At 44.8% G+C, this 20,430-nt stretch overlaps 1 protein-coding gene across 3 annotated transcripts in view; it reads right to left on the bottom strand.

Moving 5' to 3' along the window:
* The window catches only part of FRMD3 (FERM domain containing 3), a 210,241-nt gene extending 199,534 nt beyond the window's left edge, over positions 1 to 10,707 (bottom strand). For 2 of the 3 annotated variants that reach the window (XM_050945811.1, XM_050945813.1), the window contains exon 1: positions 10,287 to 10,707. In XM_050945811.1, the coding sequence (XP_050801768.1) occupies positions 10,287 to 10,436 (150 nt within the window). In that variant the 5' untranslated portion in view covers positions 10,437 to 10,707. The remainder of the gene's footprint in view (positions 1 to 10,286) is intronic. The other variant, XM_050945814.1, reaches the window with a different exon arrangement.
* Positions 10,708 to 20,430: the final 9,723 nt, after the last annotated feature.

The raw sequence follows: 20,430 nt of genomic DNA, 5'->3' as shown, positions 1-20,430 counted from the left end.
AAACAAAAAGTACTTTTCTATTCCCCGAGAGGGAATGCAAAATTAGGCTAGCAAATCCAACACACACAGATCTCCCCCCCTGATTTTTTCCTCCCACCAATTCCCTGGTGAGTACAGACTCAATTTCCCTGAAGTAAAGAAAAACTTTAACAGGTCTTAAAAGAAAGCTTTATATAAAAAGAAAGAAAAATACATACAAATGTTTTTTTTGTATTAAGATGATACAATACAGGGTCAATTGCTTAAAAGAATATTGAATAAACAGCCTTATTCAAAAAGAATACAAATCAAAGCACTCCAGCACTTATATTCATGCAAATACCAAAGAAAAGAAACCATATAACTTACTATTTGATCTCTTTGTCCTTACACTTAGAAACAGAAGACTAGAAAGTAGAAACTGCTTCTTCAAAGCTCAGAGAAAGCAGGCAGACAGAAAACAAAGACTCAGACACTCAATTCCCTCCACCCAAAGTTGAAAAAATCCGGTTTCCTGATTGGTCCTCTGGTCAGGTGCTTCAGGTGAAAGAGACATTAACCCTTAGCTATCTGTTTATGACAAGCTGGGAGCAAGAGGTGCAAGGAGCTGAGACTGAGAGGGTGTGCTACTGGAGGATTGAGGAATTATCAGACAATCAAGCATTATCAGACACCAGGAGAAAGGTCCTGTGGTGAGGATAAAGAAGGTGTTTGGAGGAGGCCATGGGGAAGTAGCCCAGGGAGGTGTAACTATCATGCAGCCGTTACAAGAGGCACTATAGACAGCTGCAATCCACAGGGCCCTGGGCTGGAACCTGGAGTAGAGGGCGGGCCCAGGTTCCTCCCAAACCTCTCAACTCCTGATCAGACACAGGAGGAGTTGACCCGACTGTAGGTTCCACCAGAGGGGAAAATCACTGAGGTAAGCAAATCCACCAATAAGCGCAGGACCCACCAAGGTAAAGGAGGAACTTTGTCACACTGGCTAATTTTGTGTAGTGAGAAGTGCATTTTTATCTCTTTCCTTTCTCACATAGTTCATAATGATAAGTCAAAACTTTTAGTACATAAGTTTATTTCAATGTGACCGGCAATTTGGGGGAAAAAAAAGACTCAAAAGGTTATTATGCGAGTCTAATGGCATAAATAGAGGTCAATTCCTATTCAGGCAGGTACATTTACTTATAAATTTCACACTAGAGAGAGAGACTGGTACTGAATAATAAGACAGCTTTGTGATATTAATAAATATATCTTCATGGGTTTTGAAGAGATTCAAGAATTTTTATAAATAGGAACTGCTAATATATGTTTTTTGGTTTATATACCTAGCTAATAACAGTCACTGGTTTGGGGTGTTTTTTTTTTATAATGAGATTATTCAGTTCTTAAAAAGGGTACACCATACATCTACAAGTGTTTCATGTACAAGAATACATCATTGTAAGCCCGTGCACTTGTATGAAAGGACAACAGAAATCTGGTTTAATACACACAGGCACAGTCTCAAAATTGATCAATGGGGCTTTTGACATGCAAATCCTGTCAAGTGAACTACTAATACACTGCTACCTCAATATAACGCCACCCGAAATAACATGAGTTTGGATATAACGCGGTAAAGCGGTGCTCCGGAGGGGCGAGCCTGCACACTCTGGTGGATCAAAGCAAGTTCAATATAACACAGTATAATAAAGTGGTAAGATTTTTTGGCTCCCAAGGACAGCGTTATATCGGGGTAGAGGTATAATTGCCCAGCTACCAACTCAGACATCTAGTTGAGAATACAGGCCATAGTATCACATCTTTAAATGTATCAATAAAATGTGACATGAAACTCATTCTAATTTGCATTCCCTACCTACATCTTCTATCTCCATTTCCTAATAGCTGAATTGTTACAGCACCATAAAGCAGCTCAAGGTATTTGCTGGTTATGGCTCTGACATCACTTACAGGATAAATATAAATTCACTAAATCTCCTGCCTGCTGTCTACATAATCCCTTAACCTTTCCCTTTCCACAGCTAAGGTTCACTTCGTCATCTTCATCCCTGGCTCTTTAGCTCTCTCATTTCCCTTGTTCCCCCCTCCTTCCCATTTATTTCCCAAGTTGTCAATATCCCACATGTCTTCACAGTTGAGTTCATCTCCCAACAGACATTGGTCCTTCATCACAAAAGCTTGCTTCAGCATACTCTATTGTTCTACACATTTCACTGAGCAATGAGAAGTTTAAAGAGAGTCCTTTGGTTCAAGTTTATTTTATAAATTGGTATCTTTCGGTAAGATGCAAAGAGAGAATATATTAAATTTATTCAAGAAGGAGGGTCCACAATTATTAATGGAAAGATACAGGAGATTGCGAATGTCACATTAAAGACTAAATACCAACACGTGAATCATGTGTGCTCAAGAGAAAAGGTAAAAGAAAAAAAATGTTCATAAATAAATTATCAGTTTCACAATCTAAAATAGGTCAGAAATATTTTCTGCAAAGGGCTGTACAAAGTTTACATATAAAGGTCAATGTAAAATTGATGGAGCATTCACAACAGATTGTAATGACCACTCTCAGATTTGGTCTTCCCCTTTCTTTTTTTTTCCAGAGGTGTAAGACCTATCCGCAGATCATAACCAAAGCAGAAGAAAGTTTGTTGGTTTTCCTTTTTGAATTCAAAACAATTTTTTCCATCACCTTTTCCCCCCCTAATGTGACAGCTGGATTCACCAAGAAATGAGGTTCTAATGATAACCAAATCATCATTTATGTACCAAAAGGTAATGTAATGAAACTATAAGCAAATATATACATTTCTATTCCGGAAAGATCAACTCAATGGCAGCATCTTTTGTTGAGACAGGTCCTGTTATTGGAGTTTTACAGCTCAGCTGACTGGAGTATAAGGAAATTAAGTAACTTGCCCCAGGTCATTCAGTATTTTTACAAATTCAGCCTCCAGGCATTGAACTCGGAGATCCATGCCTGACTGAATCTTTCACCCTTCCCTTCACAAATATTATGGAGGGTACAGCACGTGGATATAACCGCAGGGATGCTGCTTTCCCCCAAGTCTAGCTTCCCATACAGAGATCGCCAGCGCCCCTTTAAACGGCCAAAAGCACACTCCACAGTGTGGAGTCCCTGCCTGCAGCTTCCTGAACAGGCCAGTGTTCTGAAAGACGCGTGCATCATGCACCTTTCCAGGCCAGCCTGTGTTAATGTCAATGAAACACCCACGGTGATCCACAAGCACCTGGAGAACCACAGAGAAATACTCCTTTCAATTAACGTACTTGGATGCTAGGTAGAGTGGTGCCAGAATAGGAATATGCGTCCCATCTATCACCACTCCACAGTTAGGGAAACCCATTTGTTCAAAGCCATCCACAATGTCCTGCACGTTCCCCAGAGTCACGGTTATTCTTAGCAGGATGCAATTAATGGCCCTGCAAACTTGCATCAACACGATTCCAACGGTCGACTTTCCCACTCCAAACTGGTTCCCGACCGATCGGTAGCTGTCTGGAGTTGCCAGCTTCCAGATTGCAATAGCCACCTGCTTCTCCACCGTCAGGGCAGCTCTCAATCTCGTGTCCTTGCGCCACAGGGTGGGGGCGAGCTCAGCACACAGTCCCATGAAAGAGGCTTTTCTCATCCGAAAGCTCTGCAACCACTGCTCTTCATCCCAGACTTTCATGACGACGTGATCCCACCACTCAGTGCTTGTTTCCCGAGCCCAAAAGTGGCGTTCCACGGTGCTGAGCATTTCCGTGAATGCCAGAAGCAATTTAGTGTCATACGTATCAGGCGACTCGCTATCATCGTCTGACTCCTCATCACTTTGGATCATAAGGAATAGCTCAATTGCCAAACGTGATGTGCTGGCGAGACTCCTCAGCATACTCCTCAGCAGTTCGGGCTCCATTTCCCACAGAAATAGCGCTGCACAGAAACTGTTGAGAGAGTCAAGATGGCGCCAAACGTGGACGGAAAAAACAGGGATTGCTGGGATGTGAAGCGATGCATCACGGGGCATTGGGACAGGAAGCAGAATGACCCGTACCCTCTGCCCCCTTCCCACAACCCACGGCGCCAAAATGGGACGAGGTGCTCTGTGGGATAGCTGCCCATAATGCACCACTCCCAAGAGCGCTGCAAATGTAGCCACACTGCAGCGCTGGTAGCTGTCAGTGTGGCCACACTGCAGCGCTTTCCCTACACAGCTGTACGAAGACAGCTTTAACTCCCAGAGCTGCACTCCTGCAAGCATAGCCAAGGCCAGAGTCTCTTAGCAGAGTCAGAGCAGTTGGAGTTGAAAGGCCTGAAATGCCAGAAGCTGTTAACAGCTGTCAGATTGCAGTGTAATTTAAATTAGAAACATGTTACATTTACTAGTCTTTCTGGAGATGAGGATTAAAATTCTGCCTTAGGTCATTTATGAAAATTAATTAAATGGCTTCATAATGGTTTATGATAGACATTTGTTCACAGTAAAAAAATCCACTATACAATTTGATAGTCCAACCTAACACCCTCTACTTAAGATCAGATAAGGAATTAGCAGGTGTATCAGGATTAAAGGTATATTGGAATAGTTAAGGCTACAATTCAACAAGGTACACATAAATCCATACTTAATTTTAAGCATGTGAGTTAGTCCCACTGAAGTCAATGACTTCTTCCTGTTATATGTTTGTACAGAACCTAGCACAGTGGGGCCTTTGGGCACTACTGCAATATAAACAACCCACAACAACAAATATTTAATAGACCCACTAATACTTAAAATACACAGTCTCTAAGAACATGTGAGTCATAAAGCATCCTATCATCTACTCATTAAGGTATTTAGGTTATGGTGACAAAGTTTAAACCAGGGTACTTTGATATTTTAACGTAATATTGGCAAAACTAAGAAAAGAATCCTTGTTTGCTTTGCATGACTCTTCTCTGGGTTTCACAGTTCCTCAAAAAATTCTTACTGTTCTGAATCTGACTGCAGCAAAAGGTTCTAAATCCTATTTCTGACATTATCCTCTCCTAAACCTTTACTGAAATCCCTTTAGTAGTATGCTCAGGCAGGCAGGTCAACTGTCTTTTGCAAATGGAAACAGACAGAGACCACAATACCGTTAGGTTATTTTCCATGCAGTCTACCTTTTAGCTATGCAACTGCAGCTTACCCTAGCGCTGCTGTAAGACTGTCAAATGTGCAGGTCCCAGGAAGGCTTAATCCATAAATAAAATAAATTAAAAAAAAAAAAGAGGGAAACAAATGTCATTGCAAGAATTAGTTAAGCCTCAGTCCCCAACCATTTTCCGTGTCACTCATCACCTCATCTAATTTGCACTCATAAAGTCTCACTGCTTAAGAAGCAATATATTGAATTCTGACCTTTGAGCTACATATCTAGCCCTGAGCTACTTGATGACCTACATGATGACAGTTCTACAGCCCAGTTGGCTAGAATCTGCAAATGAATGATTCATATTAGTCTCTCTCCAACCCACTCCATAATTTGATATTTCACAGAGAAAAATCATTTCTAGCAATAGGCACTATTAGCCTCTTGAGTGACCGAAGCGCCACTTGAAAGAACCTTAATGCTAAAACGCAAATGCTGGTCTTATTTTTCCTTTAATCCCATTAAATTTACACAAAGAAATTTGAGTTACATTTTTTTAACCCAGTTAACCCGAAGTGTCCTTTATGGTCTGGCTGAAGAATGCACAATTCTGGTTGCATTTTTTGTTGGGCCAAATTCTGCAATGAAGCTACTAACTGGTATACAAATGAGTATATTTGTTTAGCTTTATGTTGAAGTGCCTATCATGAGCTCTAAAATAACTCCACGCCTGTAACACAGCTATGGTCAAGGGTATATTTATTCAAACAGGATTTGGCAGTGTAAAAGTTGAGACAGCACATGTTACAAACTACATATAGCTGCATTTCTCACACACACACCCCAAAAAAAGACAGAATGTGGGCCACTCTCTATTTCTTACTACACTCATACTACCACTGCTCAGATTCCATATTTGAGCAATTAGACTCCACTGTCCTGATAATCATCAAAACGTTACTGTCCAATGTTTTCTAGCCGTCACAATTCTTGCATTACTGCTATTACCCCACAGCATGGGCTGTTCTCTCTCTTATGAATATGCAGCATTTTGATAACATAGCTAACATGCAAAAAAAAATTGTCCAAACAATTTTTTTTCTGTGATTCTGGGAAGGTGTGCAGGAGTTTTGTGAAAGTGTGAGGATGTCTACTAGGCTGCATGGAAATTTTAAAGTGTGTGCATGGGTGCTCATGTTTGTGTGTACCACTGAAGAATTGTCCGAGTTGGATTTTCATTTTCACATGGCCTATTTTTGGCAAACTACACTCCATTCTCCTGCTACAAACACATCTTTTTGCCCTCTGCAAGCAAGTGGCGTTGCACCTGTTCTGCATCTCCACTAAATGCCCTATCTGGACAAGTCAGCTCTATTCATCTTGCATGCAAACATGAACTTAAGAGTGTCATGTAGGTCCCTGAAGAATTTTGTTCATTCAATTAAGTCCACACAGATGATGCAGAAGTGGAAGAGACACCTCCACTGGTGAAGCTTGGATTTTGTTCACTTGTTCAATAATGGAGTTAAGCTAAGAAAGGCCTAACAAAGGTAATGTGTTTTAAGCAAAGCCCTGTATGCTCCACAGTGAAGTCCCCAGATTTTTGACAGACTGGAAATTGTGTGACTGATTTAAAATTTTAACTAGAGATATTTTACATTTTAATATTAAAATACAATCAGTACAGTAGCTATAGTCTAATCATTCAAATTTTATATATTGTCTCTTCATATTCAGTTTTTGATCCACTAAAGATTTTTGCATTGACAAAGTATAACTGCACTGTATGTGTTATTGGGGGAAAAGTGGAGGCCTTGCCAGCTAAGCAGGAGACGGTTTGGGCTTTTGGCAGATGGGAGAGAATGGAGAGCAGTTTGAGATTGTGAAATATGTACATTGGCTGGAGTTTTCTGCTAAAGTGCTCAGCAGTGAAATAAATAACGTTGACATTTACGCAGTCATCCTTAGGTTTCAGAGTCCACGACCCATACAGAAAAATGAAGACATTCACATTTGTTAGATCTATTGTTTTAGGCTGCTTGCAGACTCAGGAAGACATAATTTATAATGAGTTAAGTTTTCAGGGTTGTCTTCATAACTATGACAGTTTAAAACACTTTAAAATGTTGCTGTTTTTCTACCTACATCATTTTAATACCACAAATGCAACACAATTACAGAATAATCAAACTGTTTCCATTACCATAATAACCTAATCACTTGGCACTCACTCTGCAGAGTCTCTAAAGAACTGCACCTTGTTTAACCTTCCAGGGCATCAGAGGCCAGATTCTCAGCTGGTGTAACAGTAGCTCCAGTAAGTATATGGAACTAGTCGGATTTACAGCAGCTGAGAATCTCAACCTAAGTTCTTTGTTATATAAAGATACTCTTTTTTCCACTGATGTCAGAGGTGTGCAGCGTTTTGCAGTGTTAAGCTTACACAAGTGCCATTCTGAAGGACATCCAGGTTCATGCACTCATTAGAGCTATGATCTCATAACTACACTGTTCAATTATTAAAGAATTTAGGGCTGCATGTATATGATGTCAGTAATTCCCCGCTACTTCTAGACATTTTACAAGAACAAGAATCAAATTCTACACTGATTTACACTCTGAAGAATCCCATTATGTGACAGTTAACGTAGCTGCCCAGGAAGTAAACCAGAACAGCATTTGGCTCAAGCAAAAAAAGTTGCAAAATTAATGGATCCTGATTTTCAGAGGTGCTGTGAATTCACAAATCGCAATGACTACAATTCAAGTTGTGGGTGCTCAGTATCTCTGGAAATTAGGTCTGTGGTGACCTACGGCCTAGCAAAGGAAAAGAAGCATTCTCTTCTGACATGAAGGGCCAAATTAATCCCTAGTGTAACTTCAGTGAAGTCAGTACGATTATACAAGGAAGAATTTGGCCTCAAATGCTTACAGAATTCTCTGCATTCCTCACATGAGAGGAACATATCCGAGTCTGGATTTTATTAGGAATATTCCCATTTCACCCAAACCGTGTCTGTCAAAAATATTATACAGGCAGACAACAAACTCTACTTCTTTAGAAATTTCACATGCTTTTTTACATTGTATGGTTCCCTCAGATGGGTCCGTCTTTTTTCAGGCTGGGAAGAGTAAGGAAAGGCGAGCACAATAAAATCACCCTGATTTTACCTGTTCAACTGTGATAAATTAGATTAAAAATCCTCATGTGAGGAACTATTTTCTACCTTAAATCATGGGAAAATATCGGGCTCAGCTCATTCCTTCAGATACGGTTCACTTTGAATGCTATGAACTTTCTCAATGCTCAGTATTGCCTGAGCGCAAACACTTTTGGATCCTGCTTTCAAAATAATGTTTTGCTGACATTGGTAATGAGGTCCATCCATCACATATCATCATAACGAGGAACAGATCAAACACTTCATTAGAGCATGCTGTTGTACTGGAGTTTCTTTTATCCTAGGAAACTTTAGGTACTAGGAATGTTTTCCTCACCCCTTATCTTTATACTAATAACATTTTTTGTCCAATAGATCCAACAACACTTGTAATTCATGAAGCTTCGCATATAATTCTCAATAGGAAATCAAGATTAGTCCATGAGAATATTGAACAGAACCAGATTCCTGGCACTCCAAAATAAATGGGGAAGGGTTAATAAATTCTCACATGGTTATTGGTCACTTTGTCTGGACAGAGTGGAATAAGAAAAAGAAAAAAAACAGCGTGTCAGTCCATAGCATATTTCAGGTGCAAATTAGCATATCTGCTCTTCCATTAAACACACCCTGAATACATTTCATTCACTGTACATAGCAGGAGCAGCAGCGAAGCTGCCAAAGGGCACTGTATCTGCTCATTCACATAGAAGGTGCTCTCCGGTCCAAGACAGGAAAAATAAAGGACAGGTGGAAAGAGCACCACGCAGGAACTGCCTATCACTTTGCCATTAACAAATGATGTAGAGCCTAACGATAAGCAGGCCCTTTGGAGGTGAAAGGGGGGCTGACTGTGACCCAATTACCTGCACAGATCAAAGCACCAGAGAGCACTTGTTTCCTGTGCAACAGGGCAGCAGCTCAGCTGTTCCCAACAGCAGGATGAGGTCTGCTGCTGCAAAAGCCTGCAACATACAACAGCACACACACCCCAACTCAATGAATTTTGTTACCGCCAAATAAATAAATATCTTTCAGTGTGAGGAAGGAGATGGAACACAATAAAAACTCCAGGATCCACCACTACTAGAAAACAGAAATGCAATTTACAATCAATAGCTAATTGCTCTCAGGCAGATTTGGCATTGCAGTCCCAATTGTAAATCTTGTTATACTTTGTTTCTTTTTTCCATTGCAATGTTTTACAAGGAAATAAATATTTTTCAGTATGTCATGGAGACACAAACATTACACACACACTTAGACACAATGGACCAGATTTGTCCCTAGCATCGCTCCAGCTACCTCAATGGAGTTACAACATTACTACTACTACAGCCAGCATTTCCAAGGTGCTGAAACTAGGGGTGCTGCTGCACCCCCCCTGGTTTGAAGGGGTTTTCACCATAAACAGGGTTTTCAGTTTGGCACAATGGCTCTCAGCACCTGCCACTATACAAGTTTTGCCAGCACCAGTTATTCCAGTAAAGTTCGTTAATTTGCAGTACAGTATTGTCCTTTCACAGCAATTCGCTAACAATTTTTCTTCTGGAAGTTTTCCCCAATCGCTCTCTCTCCCGTAACCACGCTGTTTATTAGGCCTTTGTTTTCCCTGCCCGCTTCTCTAGAGGCGCTCATTCCCCATATACACAACTTCTCCATACTCTCGTAGTGAACGCACCAGGCAGTGTGCGTGAGAGAGAAAGGAATACAACTGGATGGAACGACACGCACGGTGTAAATGTCAGTGCACGATTATGTGCCGAAGAGCCCATGGGTTAGAAGGGAAGAGGGGACAGGCGGCATGTTACCGGGGAGGGAGGCTATATTAAGGGGGGCAGACCTGTAAGTGCCCCCTGGCGTGGCTGATCCTGCAGAGGGACCTGAGAGGCCAGAGGGTGGAGTATTGTGTTTTACAGCCCTGGGGCTGCCTGTGGTTTAGAACAGGGAAATCCTTCCCACTCACCATCTTCGGGCAAACCCAGGCTCCCCACCCCACACTCCCCCGCCAGGCACCTGGATATGGCAGGAGATCTCGGAGTCATCCAGCAGCCGGATGGTGCATTTCATCTCCTGGCTCAGGGACCTGATGCTCGAGCTCCGGAACCGGATCATTTTCATGGTCCTCCTACCGCCTCGCCTCATGCACTCGCAGGGGGCGAACATGCACCACAGCCCCCGGGGGGAGCGAGCCCAGCCGCCCGGGCACCTGGAGCCTCCCACTCCGGGCTGCGCAGTGCAGCTAGAGCAGAGCTTGACGGCCGCTCAGCCCCGAGGCGGCGGCTCCTGCCGCGGAGCGGACACCATGCTGCCGCCGCCGCCCGAGCCCAGGCTCTTCTCCGCAGCCAGCCCCACACGGGGCCGCGCGCCTAAACCACAAGCCCCGGCGGCGTGTGAAGAGACTGGGGTCTACGCCAGAGGCTGGGACCGCTGCTGCTGCTGCTGCTGCTGCTGCGTCAGGCTCCGCTCGCCTGTCTCCAGCCCAAGCTCAGCATCCCTCCACCCCTCCCTGCCTGCCTCGCAGCCCGCCGTTGCCCCTCCCTACGCCTCCTCCTCCCTTCTCTCTCTCAGGCTCACCTCTTCTCTCTAGCGCCCAGCCGCCCCTCGTCTGTCTCCCTCCTTCCCCCTCTCACATGTTCTTCCTTCCTCCTCCCCCTCCCCCGAACATTTCTCTTCTCCTCCCTCTGTTGCTCTCTAGTTCTCTTCCCTGCCTGCCTTGCTTCTCCCTCCCATTGTCTCACCCCCGTTGCCCTGCACTCAGTTTCTGTTGGGGCACAGGTGGGATTAAGCTAAAGGCCTGCTCTCAAAGCAGTCCCAGGAGAAGGGGGTCCTTGCTGCAGATTTGGAAAAGTCAGCATTTGCCACCTTTGTAAGGAAAATTATGAAAGCGCCCAATTGGGGTGACGGGTGTGAGTGAGGGTGCAAATGCTCTGTTTATTTTAGCATGGCCTGTGGCAAGTTTGTTGACCTAAGGAGTTTATTAGAGTAGATTTAAATAAAGATGATACAAAGAGTTTTGAAGCGTCAGTTATTGGTCATTGGGGGTAACATGCAGAGTATAGGGGGAAGCTGGTATTTCGAAATTGGTTAGCACATAATATATACAGTCTGCAATGTCCCCAATGCGGGGTGTATGGTGGGTGGGATTAAGAAGCAGTAAGGAAGCAGTGAGGGTACATCGCTCATACAGTGGGTTACACGCAGTCATGGATATAGGTAAGTGGGCCGGGTAATGGGGACAGGATGACCCTCACATGGTGGAATCCAGTTCGGTGGGTTTAGGGCTCAGGGGATATGGTTCAGCAGGGGGGGTTTATAGGCCTCCCCTTCTCCCCCCGTGGGTGCACGAAGCCACGCCGGCTCATTCCTGGTATTGGCGGTGGCCGGTGATATGCTCTGTGTAAATGTCCCTAGACCACTGGATAGTGTCCGAGACCATCAAACATCTCATGAGCCGTGCATAGCGACAGCCCACCCCACAGGCCCTAAGTAGTACAAAGCCACTCAAACCACCCCTGCACCTGAGTAACTCAATTTTGTGTTTCCACAGGTTGGGCCCTGCTTAGAACAAAAACAGCCCGTGATGGTGGAGATGGATGGAGTAAAAAGATGGAAAGGTACAGAATGCTATAATTACAACCTGTTATCATTATATCCTATTTAAGAACGTGTGTCTTAGATCCACATGATTCCAGAGAGAACTAGTCCATTATACATGATATGTTCTGATCCCATTAGCTGGTCCCTACTGTGACAGACCCAGGCCAGTGTGGTACAGGAGTCTGGTAGGGGGCAAATATACTGGTCACTGGATGAGTAGTTTTCTGTTCCCTGAGTGACCAGAGCAGGAGCTGCACTAGAGTAATCAGGAACCTGCTAGAACCAATTAATACCGACAGGCTGATTAGATCACCTACAGCCAATCAAGGCAGGCTAATCAGGGCACCTGGGTTTAAAAAGGAGCTCACTCCAGTCAGGTGAAGAGGAGAGGAAGTGTGTGAGAGGAGCTGGGAGCAAGAGGTATAAGGAACTGAGGCCATGTCTACATCTAAAGTTTTGCAGCGCTGGTTGTTACAGCTGTATTAGTACAGCTGTATAGGGCCAGCGCTGCAGAGTGGCCACACTTACAGCAACCAGCGCTGCAAGTGGTGTTAGATGTGGCCACACTGCAGCGCTGTTGGGCGGCTTCAAGGGGGGTTCCGGGAACGCGAGAGCAAACCGGGAAAGGAGACCAGCTTCGCCGCGGTTTGCTCTCTCGTTCCCGGAGCCACCCAGCAAACCGCAGGGAAGGAGACCTGCTTGCTCTGGGCTCCGGGAACGAGAGAGCAAACCGGGAAAGGAGACCCGCTTCGCCGCGGTTTGCTCTCTCGTTCCCGGAGCCCCGAGCAAGCAGGTCTCCTTCCCTGCGGTTTGCTGGGTGGCTCCGGGAACGAGAGAGCAAACCGCGGCGAAGCGGGTCTCCTTTCCCGGTTTGCTCTCTCGTTCCCGGAGCCCAGAGCAAGCAGGACTCCTTCCCTGCGGTTTGCTGGGTGGCTCCGGGAACGAGAGAGCAAACCGCGGCGAAGCGGGTCTCCTTTCCCGGTTTGCTCTCGCGTTCCCGGAGCCACCCAGCAAACCGCAGGGAAGGAGACCTGCTTGCTCTGGGCTCTGGGAACGAGAGAGCAAACCGGGAAAGGAGACCCGCTTCGCCGCGGTTTGCTCTCTCGTTCCCGGAGCCCCGAGCAAGCAGGTCTCCTTCCCTGCGGTTTGCTGGGTGGCTCCGGGAACGAGAGAGCAAACCGCGGCGAAGCGGGTCTCCTTTCCCGGTTTGCTCTCTCGTTCCCGGAGCCCAGAGCAAGCAGGACTCCTTCCCTGCGGTTTGCTGGGTGGCTCCGGGAACGAGAGAGCAAACCGCGGCGAAGCGGGTCTCCTTTCCCGGTTTGCTCTCGCGTTCCCGGAGCCACCCAGCAAACCGCAGGGAAGGAGACCTGCTTGCTCGGGGCTCCGGGAACGAGAGAGCAAACCGGGAAAGGAGACCCGCTTCGCCGCGGTTTGCTCTCTCGTTCCCGGAGCCACCCAGCAAACCGCAGGGAAGGAGTCCTGCTTGCTCTGGGCTCCGGGAACGAGAGAGCAAACCGGGAAAGGAGACCCGCTTCGCCGCGGTTTGCTCTCTCGTTCCCGGAGCCACCCAGCAAACCGCAGGGAAGGAGTCCTGCTTGCTCTGGGCTCCGGGAACGAGAGAGCAAACCGGGAAAGGAGACCCGCTTCGCCGCGGTTTGCTCTCTCGTTCCCGGAGCCACCCAGCAAACCGCAGGGAAGGAGTCCTGCTTGCTCTGGGCTCCGGGAACGAGAGAGCAAACCGGGAAAGGAGACCAGCTTGATTACCAGAGGCTTCCTCCTTCCACGGAGGTCAAGAAAAGCGCTGGTAAGTGTCTACATTGGATTACCAGCGCTGGATCACCAGCGCTGGATCCTCTACACCCGAGACAAAACGGGAGTACGGCCAGCGCTGCAAACAGGGAGTTGCAGCGCTGGTGGTGCCCTGCAGATGTGTACACCTTCAAAGTTGCAGCGCTGTAACTCCCTCACCAGCGCTGCAACTTTCTGATGTAGACAAGCCCTGAGAGTGAGAGGCTGTGCTGCTGGAGGACTAAGGAGTACAATCATTATCAGACACCAGAAGGAAGGTCCTGTGGTGAGGATAAAGAAGGTGTTTGGAGGAGGCCATGGGGAAGTAGCCCAGGGAGTTGTAATAACTTTCATGCAGCTGTTACAAGAGGCACTATAGACAGCTGCAATCCACAGGGCCCTGGGCTGGAACCCGGAGTAGAGGGTGGGCCCAGGTTCCCCCCAAACCTCCCAGCTCCTGATCAGACACAGGAGGAGTTGATCCAGACTGTGGGGAAGATCACTGAGGTGCACAAATCTGCCAATAAGTGCAGGACCCACCAAGGTAGAGGAGGAACTTTGTCACACTACTTATTCATGATTCTAAAGGAGAGAAAATTAAAACATCAAATCACCAGGAAGCCATTATCTTGGATGCTGTACCATCAATAGGGTGCAACTCAATGTGCCACAGAGCTACAAATAGGGTTGCCAGGTGTTTGGTTTTCTACTAGAATGCCTGTTTGAAAAGGGACCCTGGTGGCTCTGGTTGGCACCGCCAACCAGGCTGTTAAAAGTGTGGTCAGGGGCACAGCAGGGGCCCAAGGTTAAGGCAGGCTCCCTGCTTGCTCTAGCTCTGCACAGCTCCTGGAAGTGGCCGCCAGGTCCTTGCGGCCCCTAGGCACATGGTGGCCATGGAGGCTCTGCATGCTACCCTCGCCCCTAGTGCCAACTCCACAGCTCGCATTGGCTGGGAACCACGACTAACAGGAGCTGTGGGAACAGCGCTCACAGGCGCGAGGGCAATGTGTGGAGCCTCTGTGGCTGCCCACGTGCCATGGGGCTGCACTGCAGGGACCTTGGGGCCACTTCCTGGGAGTTGCAGTAAGCGCCACAGGGACCCTGCACCTCAAATCCCCTGCCCAACCCCTGAGCCCCTCCTGCACCCCAACCTCCTCATCCCTGACCCCACCCCAGAGCCCACACCCCCAGCTGGAGCCCTCACACCCCTGCCCCCCAACCCCCTACCCCAGCCTGGAGCCCCCTCCTCCATTCCAAACCCCTCATACCCAACCCGGCCCCAGAACTTGAGTCCTCACCCTCCCATGCACTCCAATCTCCTGCCCCAGCCCAGTGTAGGAGCAGGATTTTATAATTGTACTGTGAGAATTAATGTATGATTTGATTTCATCTTGCCAGCCACCCTTTTTGAATAGCAGAAAGGAATGACAGACCAGAACAATCCTTATAACTGATTATGGTCACCCTTTTGTTTTAGGATAAGTTATAGTGTCTACTATGGTTTCCTATATGTATTACAAATTAAGCATTCTAGTTAAATATACATTTCTTTGTTTTAAGGTTTAGAAAGTAAGAGACAGGATCTTGTATTGTGTCTATGTTAAGGAGATTAGAGGAATGTTGAGGGCCTGAAGCCCCACAGTGAATGGATTTAGTTATAAGATTTAGTAAGGCTTGGTTTACAATGTATTCAGCTGAATATACAATACTGCTGTCCGTATACCTTTGAAGGTTTCTGTAAGAGATTGTTTGTGTAAATGAGGAATACATGCATCAGGAAAAGATAAGGTGTGAAAGCCATCACAAATGTCCAGATGGTCAAGAAAAAAGTGAGAGACTTGGAAAAAAACAGGAGACAATCAGAAAACTTCCATTGTATCCAATGCTAAACATGTTAGCAGCATTGATGACCTCAGAGGTGAGGCAGGCACCCCCAAAGGCGAGACAACAAATAGGAGATAATGGGAAGCCCGACAATAACCAACAAATCATAACACCACTTAAGGACTAATGATTACAGGATGACATTGCAAAATGCGTGGACTCAAATGGGAATTTATGTATCTTTAGTCCTGTGAGATTTTTCAGTTACTACAGTGATAAGTACTGTGAAAGTGCTCACAAATATATATTTTATACATAGTATTTGAAATACCAATGGAGCTCTCAGTTCAGAGAGAGGAAGAACTCCTTCCCATTTCAGGATACGTAAAAACACTTTACAGGTAAACATAGACCATCCCTGACAGCTGTTTATCTAATCTGTTCTTAAAAACCTCCAATGATAGGGATTTCAAAGCCTCTCTTGGGAGTCTATTCCAGAGCTTACCTACCTTTTAGGGTTAGAAATTTTTTCTTATCTAACCTAAATCTCCCTTCCTACAGACTACGCCTATAATTTTTTTGTCCTACCTTCAGTGGACATTAGGACAATTGATCAGTTCTCCTTATAACAGCCCTTAACATATCTGAAGACTGTTATTAGTTCCCTCTCTCAGCCTTGTTTTCCCAAGCCCATGGGCAGCAGGTATCCTAGTCAAGGGGAGGCTGTGCCTCCCCAAACAGCCAGGCGTAGCCTTGCCCAGGCTTTGCCTCTAGGATTCTTCCCGCTCGACACAGCTCCCGAGCTGGGGGCACTAACCAGGGGCCGGAGTTGGCAGCTGCAGCAGGAGGTGTTCTGGCAGGGGAACACAAAAGGCGCAGAGCCTCAGGCAGATGGGGGCCTAAGATACTAGCCTCTCCCAGTTAGCAGTTAATGCACTGACAATGCTCAAGACTAAAGGTGGTTAAAAAACAGCCTCTCTTCATAGGTCATGTTTTCTAAACCTTTTATCATTTTTGGCAATCCCCTTTGGACTCTCTCCAATTTGTCCATATCTTTCCAAAAATGTAGTGCCTGGAATTCATAAGATATTAGGGTTGGAAGGGACCTCAAAAGGTCATCTAGTTCAAGCCCCTACTCAAAGCATGACCTCAACTAAATCATCCCAGCTAGGGTTTTGTCAAGCCTGATCTCAAAAACCTCAAAGGAAGGAGATTCCATCACTTCCCAAGTTAACCCAACACAGTACTCCAACAGAGACCTCACCAGGGCCATGTAGAGTGGAACAATTACCTTCTGTCTTGCATAGAATTCTGTCTATTGTTTTCTGTCTGTTGTACACCCCAGAATGTTAGCCTGTTTCACAACTGCATCACACTGTTGACTCATATTCAATCTGAGTTCCACTATAACCGCTAGATCCCTTTTAACAGTACTATCACCTAGTCAGTAATTCCCCATTTTGTAGCTGTGCATTTGACTTTTCCTTCCTAAGTGAAGTACTTTGTACTTTATTGAATTTCATCTTTTGATTTCAGACCAATTCTCCAGTTTGTCAAGGATATTTTTAATTCTAATCCTGTCTTCGAAGGTGCTTGTAACCCCTCCAAGCTTTGTCGTCCGCAAACTTTAGAAGCAGACTCACCATTCGGTTATCCAAGTCATTAATGAAAATATTGAATAGAACCTGACCCAGAACTGACCCCCTGTAGGCCCCGCTAGATATGCCCTGCCAATTTGACAGTGAAATATTGATAACTACTCTTGAGTATGGTCTTTCAACCAATTGTACTTAATAGTAATTTAATCTGATCACATTTCCCTAGCTGGTTTATGAGAACGTGTTGTGGAGCTGTTAAAAGCCTTGTTAAGGCCTCTTTACCAGTGGTTCTTTACTAGGGTACGTGTACCCTCGGGCGCATGCAGAGATCTTCTAAGGGTACATCAACTCAGCTAGATATTTGCCTAGTCTTACAACAGGGTATGTAAAAAGCAGTAGGGAAGTCAGTATAAACTAAAATTTCAAATCAACAATGATTTGTTTATACTGTTGATACTGTTTATACTGAAAAGTAAGTACAATATAAATATTCAGTTGGTTTATTTAATAATTATATGGTAAAAATGAGTCAGCAATTTTTCAGTAATAGTGTGTTGTGATGCTTTTGTATTTTTGTAAGCAAGTAGTTTAAGTGAATAGAAAGTTGGGGTACGCAAGACCAATCAGACTCCTAAAAGGGGTACAATAGCCTGGAAAGGTTGACAACCCCTATTATCTATACCATACCTGTTCTTAGTGCTCACACTGCATGCCACAGCTTTCGTAGCTAGGCTTGCCAATTTTCTAAACAAACAAAACTGAACACCCCTGCCTTGCTGCTCTTCTGAGGCCCTGCCCCTGCTCACTCTCCCCCACCCTTATTCACTTTCACTGGGCTGGGGCAGAGGGTTGTGGTGCAGGAGAGCAGTGTGGGGTCTGAGGAGGGGCCAGGGATGAGGGGTTTGGGGTGCAAGGGGGTGTGTGGTATGGGCTCTGGGTCTGGGTGAGGCCAGAAATTAGGGGCTCAGGATGCAGCAGAGGCCTCTGGTATTATGCTATGCAAAGGACACAGGATCTCTTGGGGGGGGGGGGAGGGGGAGGCAAATACGCCACATTTATTGAAAATACAACAGTTAGTGTATGCTTTACAGTACACACACGCACACTCTCTCTCTCCTGACAGTTGATGTTTATAGTTGCCAGTCTGTTGTAGATCAAGTCAATCTAATGGCCAGTTAGATTGAGCATGAGTGAGGAACTGGGCTCTTGTCGGTCGCAATCCGATGCTCCAAGGCTTTGCAGGACTGAACCCAGAGTTCCAAATGGGAATTCAAGTGATAAAACTCCTATTGACTTCAATAAGTGCAGAGTTAGGCCAACAGTGAGTGTTTTGAAAATATGCTTTTATTCATATCCTGGATCAGCTATATGAAAGTTTGAGTTTTTGGAGTTTGATTTTTAATCTTTTATTGTTTATTTAAAAGTTATAGATTCAATGCATTTAAGGAGAATGCCATGAAGAATAAACAGAAGCCTATAAAGTATCATAACAATAATGCAACACACAACACAAAAGTGAAACACAATTTCAGTGTTTGTATTCAAGTGCAGATTTACCGAGTCAAACACATGCTTGGTGTAATTCCACTGAAGCCAGTGGAGTTACATTAGGGATATTTTTGACCCACTGTTATCCTTACAGAGAGAGCTAGAGTCCTGAAATTAAATCCTATCACTGGGAGTTTTGCCTAAAATGTATGCCCAACATTTGTCCTCAAACTTTGCATGCACACACACCTGGGATGTGAGCTGGAGGTACATGTTACACTGCATCTGCTCTGTAGATTATTTTTTTTTGGACTAGCAGAATATTTGCCTTGTCACACAAGTGGTAGGTGGAGTAAAGTTGACAGACTGGTGGTGCATGCTTACAACAAGAGCTCAAAATATGATAAATGTAGTGTGTCAAAAATATCCCTGGTGTAACTCCTCTTGTTAAAATTGTAATGTAAATAGATTTTTAATAAGACCCACATTCAGGTGCCTGGGGAGAGGAGAAAAAGATCTTCCCCTTGAGCAGCCTTTGTCATTTGAGTCCCACTTATGTCAAGTCAATGCCCACAAACCAAACAATTCTACCGCCTAGCATTTGTAAGCACAATATAGTCAAACACAGAAGCTGGATTTTTAAACACTCTTGCAGCCAACAATTTGTAGCTGACAGCTATGTTTGTAGCAGGAGATATTAAAGAATATATGAGGGGCATTTAGACTTGCAAACTTTGACAGTGTCTGATGTGTATCCAGAGTATTTTATAAGTTACTATCAACTTATATATTTACAATGTATTTATTTAAAAAAATCAATTGTATACCCCAATTGTATATTCTGATACAATTTTTAAATGATTTTTTAAAAAAGCATAAAGGTTTTTCCTGCACTCATGTTGCTATTTATCAGTCTTTTATACAGCTAAAGGCCAGAAGGCACCATCATCTAGTATGACCTCCTGTTTTCACAGGCCATTAAACATCACCCAGATACTTTATGCTGAGCCCACTGACTTTAGTTGGACCAAAGCATTTCAGTCCTCAAAAAAGCTAAACTGAACTCTTGCTGAACTTTTTAGGCATGTGTGTAACCCAAATGGAGTCAAAGTTAAGCACATGCAGAATCAGGGTCTGACTATGCAGGAAAAATAGGATGTGACCAAACACAAAATGCTATCAAATGCCTCAAGCAAGCAGACTTTAAAAATAATTGTTGCTAACTCTTCAATAGTAATAATCTTAGATGTTACTTTTGGGTCCAACATTTTAAAATATAAATCTCCCCTTCTCATTGCTGGTCTCTACTACAGAGATAGATACATTTCAAAGTCCTGCCCCGTCGTCTTCTGTCTCTACGCAGACTGTTTGAAGACCTTCAGTTGTTAACCACAACCGTGTAGTTTATTTACATTGTTATTCCTACCATACATCTCATTTATAGCACCAGTTTTTCCTCAGCCCTCTATTGATGAGAGAAAAGAGATCTCCACCAAGAGATCAGCTTGGTTCTGGCTCCACAAGCCTGCCTCCCCCCTAGCACTTCTTTCCTGTGCCTTGCTCTACCCTCTGCATTAATGGGCTAATTGGCTCTTTAGTCCTTACCAGCCCATTCTAATTGGGCAGAGTCAGGTATGGGGAAAGAAGGGGGAATGAACTGGTGTTTAATTGATCAGAGTGCTGGCTCAGCTACTGGTTCCCAGTGCTCTGTCAGAGCCTTCATAATTAGTGGTGCTATATCAATGTAAACTATTATTATACTAAGTAATGCTGAAATACATCATTGCATAAGTTCTAGGGCATGGCTGTTAGGAAGAAAACAAAGAGAAGATTAAACAACAATTTTGTTGCAGAACCTGTAT

The sequence above is a fragment of the Gopherus flavomarginatus genome, chromosome 3 (genome assembly GCF_025201925.1).
Source record: "Gopherus flavomarginatus isolate rGopFla2 chromosome 3, rGopFla2.mat.asm, whole genome shotgun sequence".
Classification (NCBI taxonomy): domain Eukaryota; kingdom Metazoa; phylum Chordata; order Testudines; family Testudinidae; genus Gopherus; species Gopherus flavomarginatus.
The sequence above is the reverse complement of the archived record's forward strand: the minus strand, read 5'-3'. Positions and strand labels throughout refer to the sequence as shown.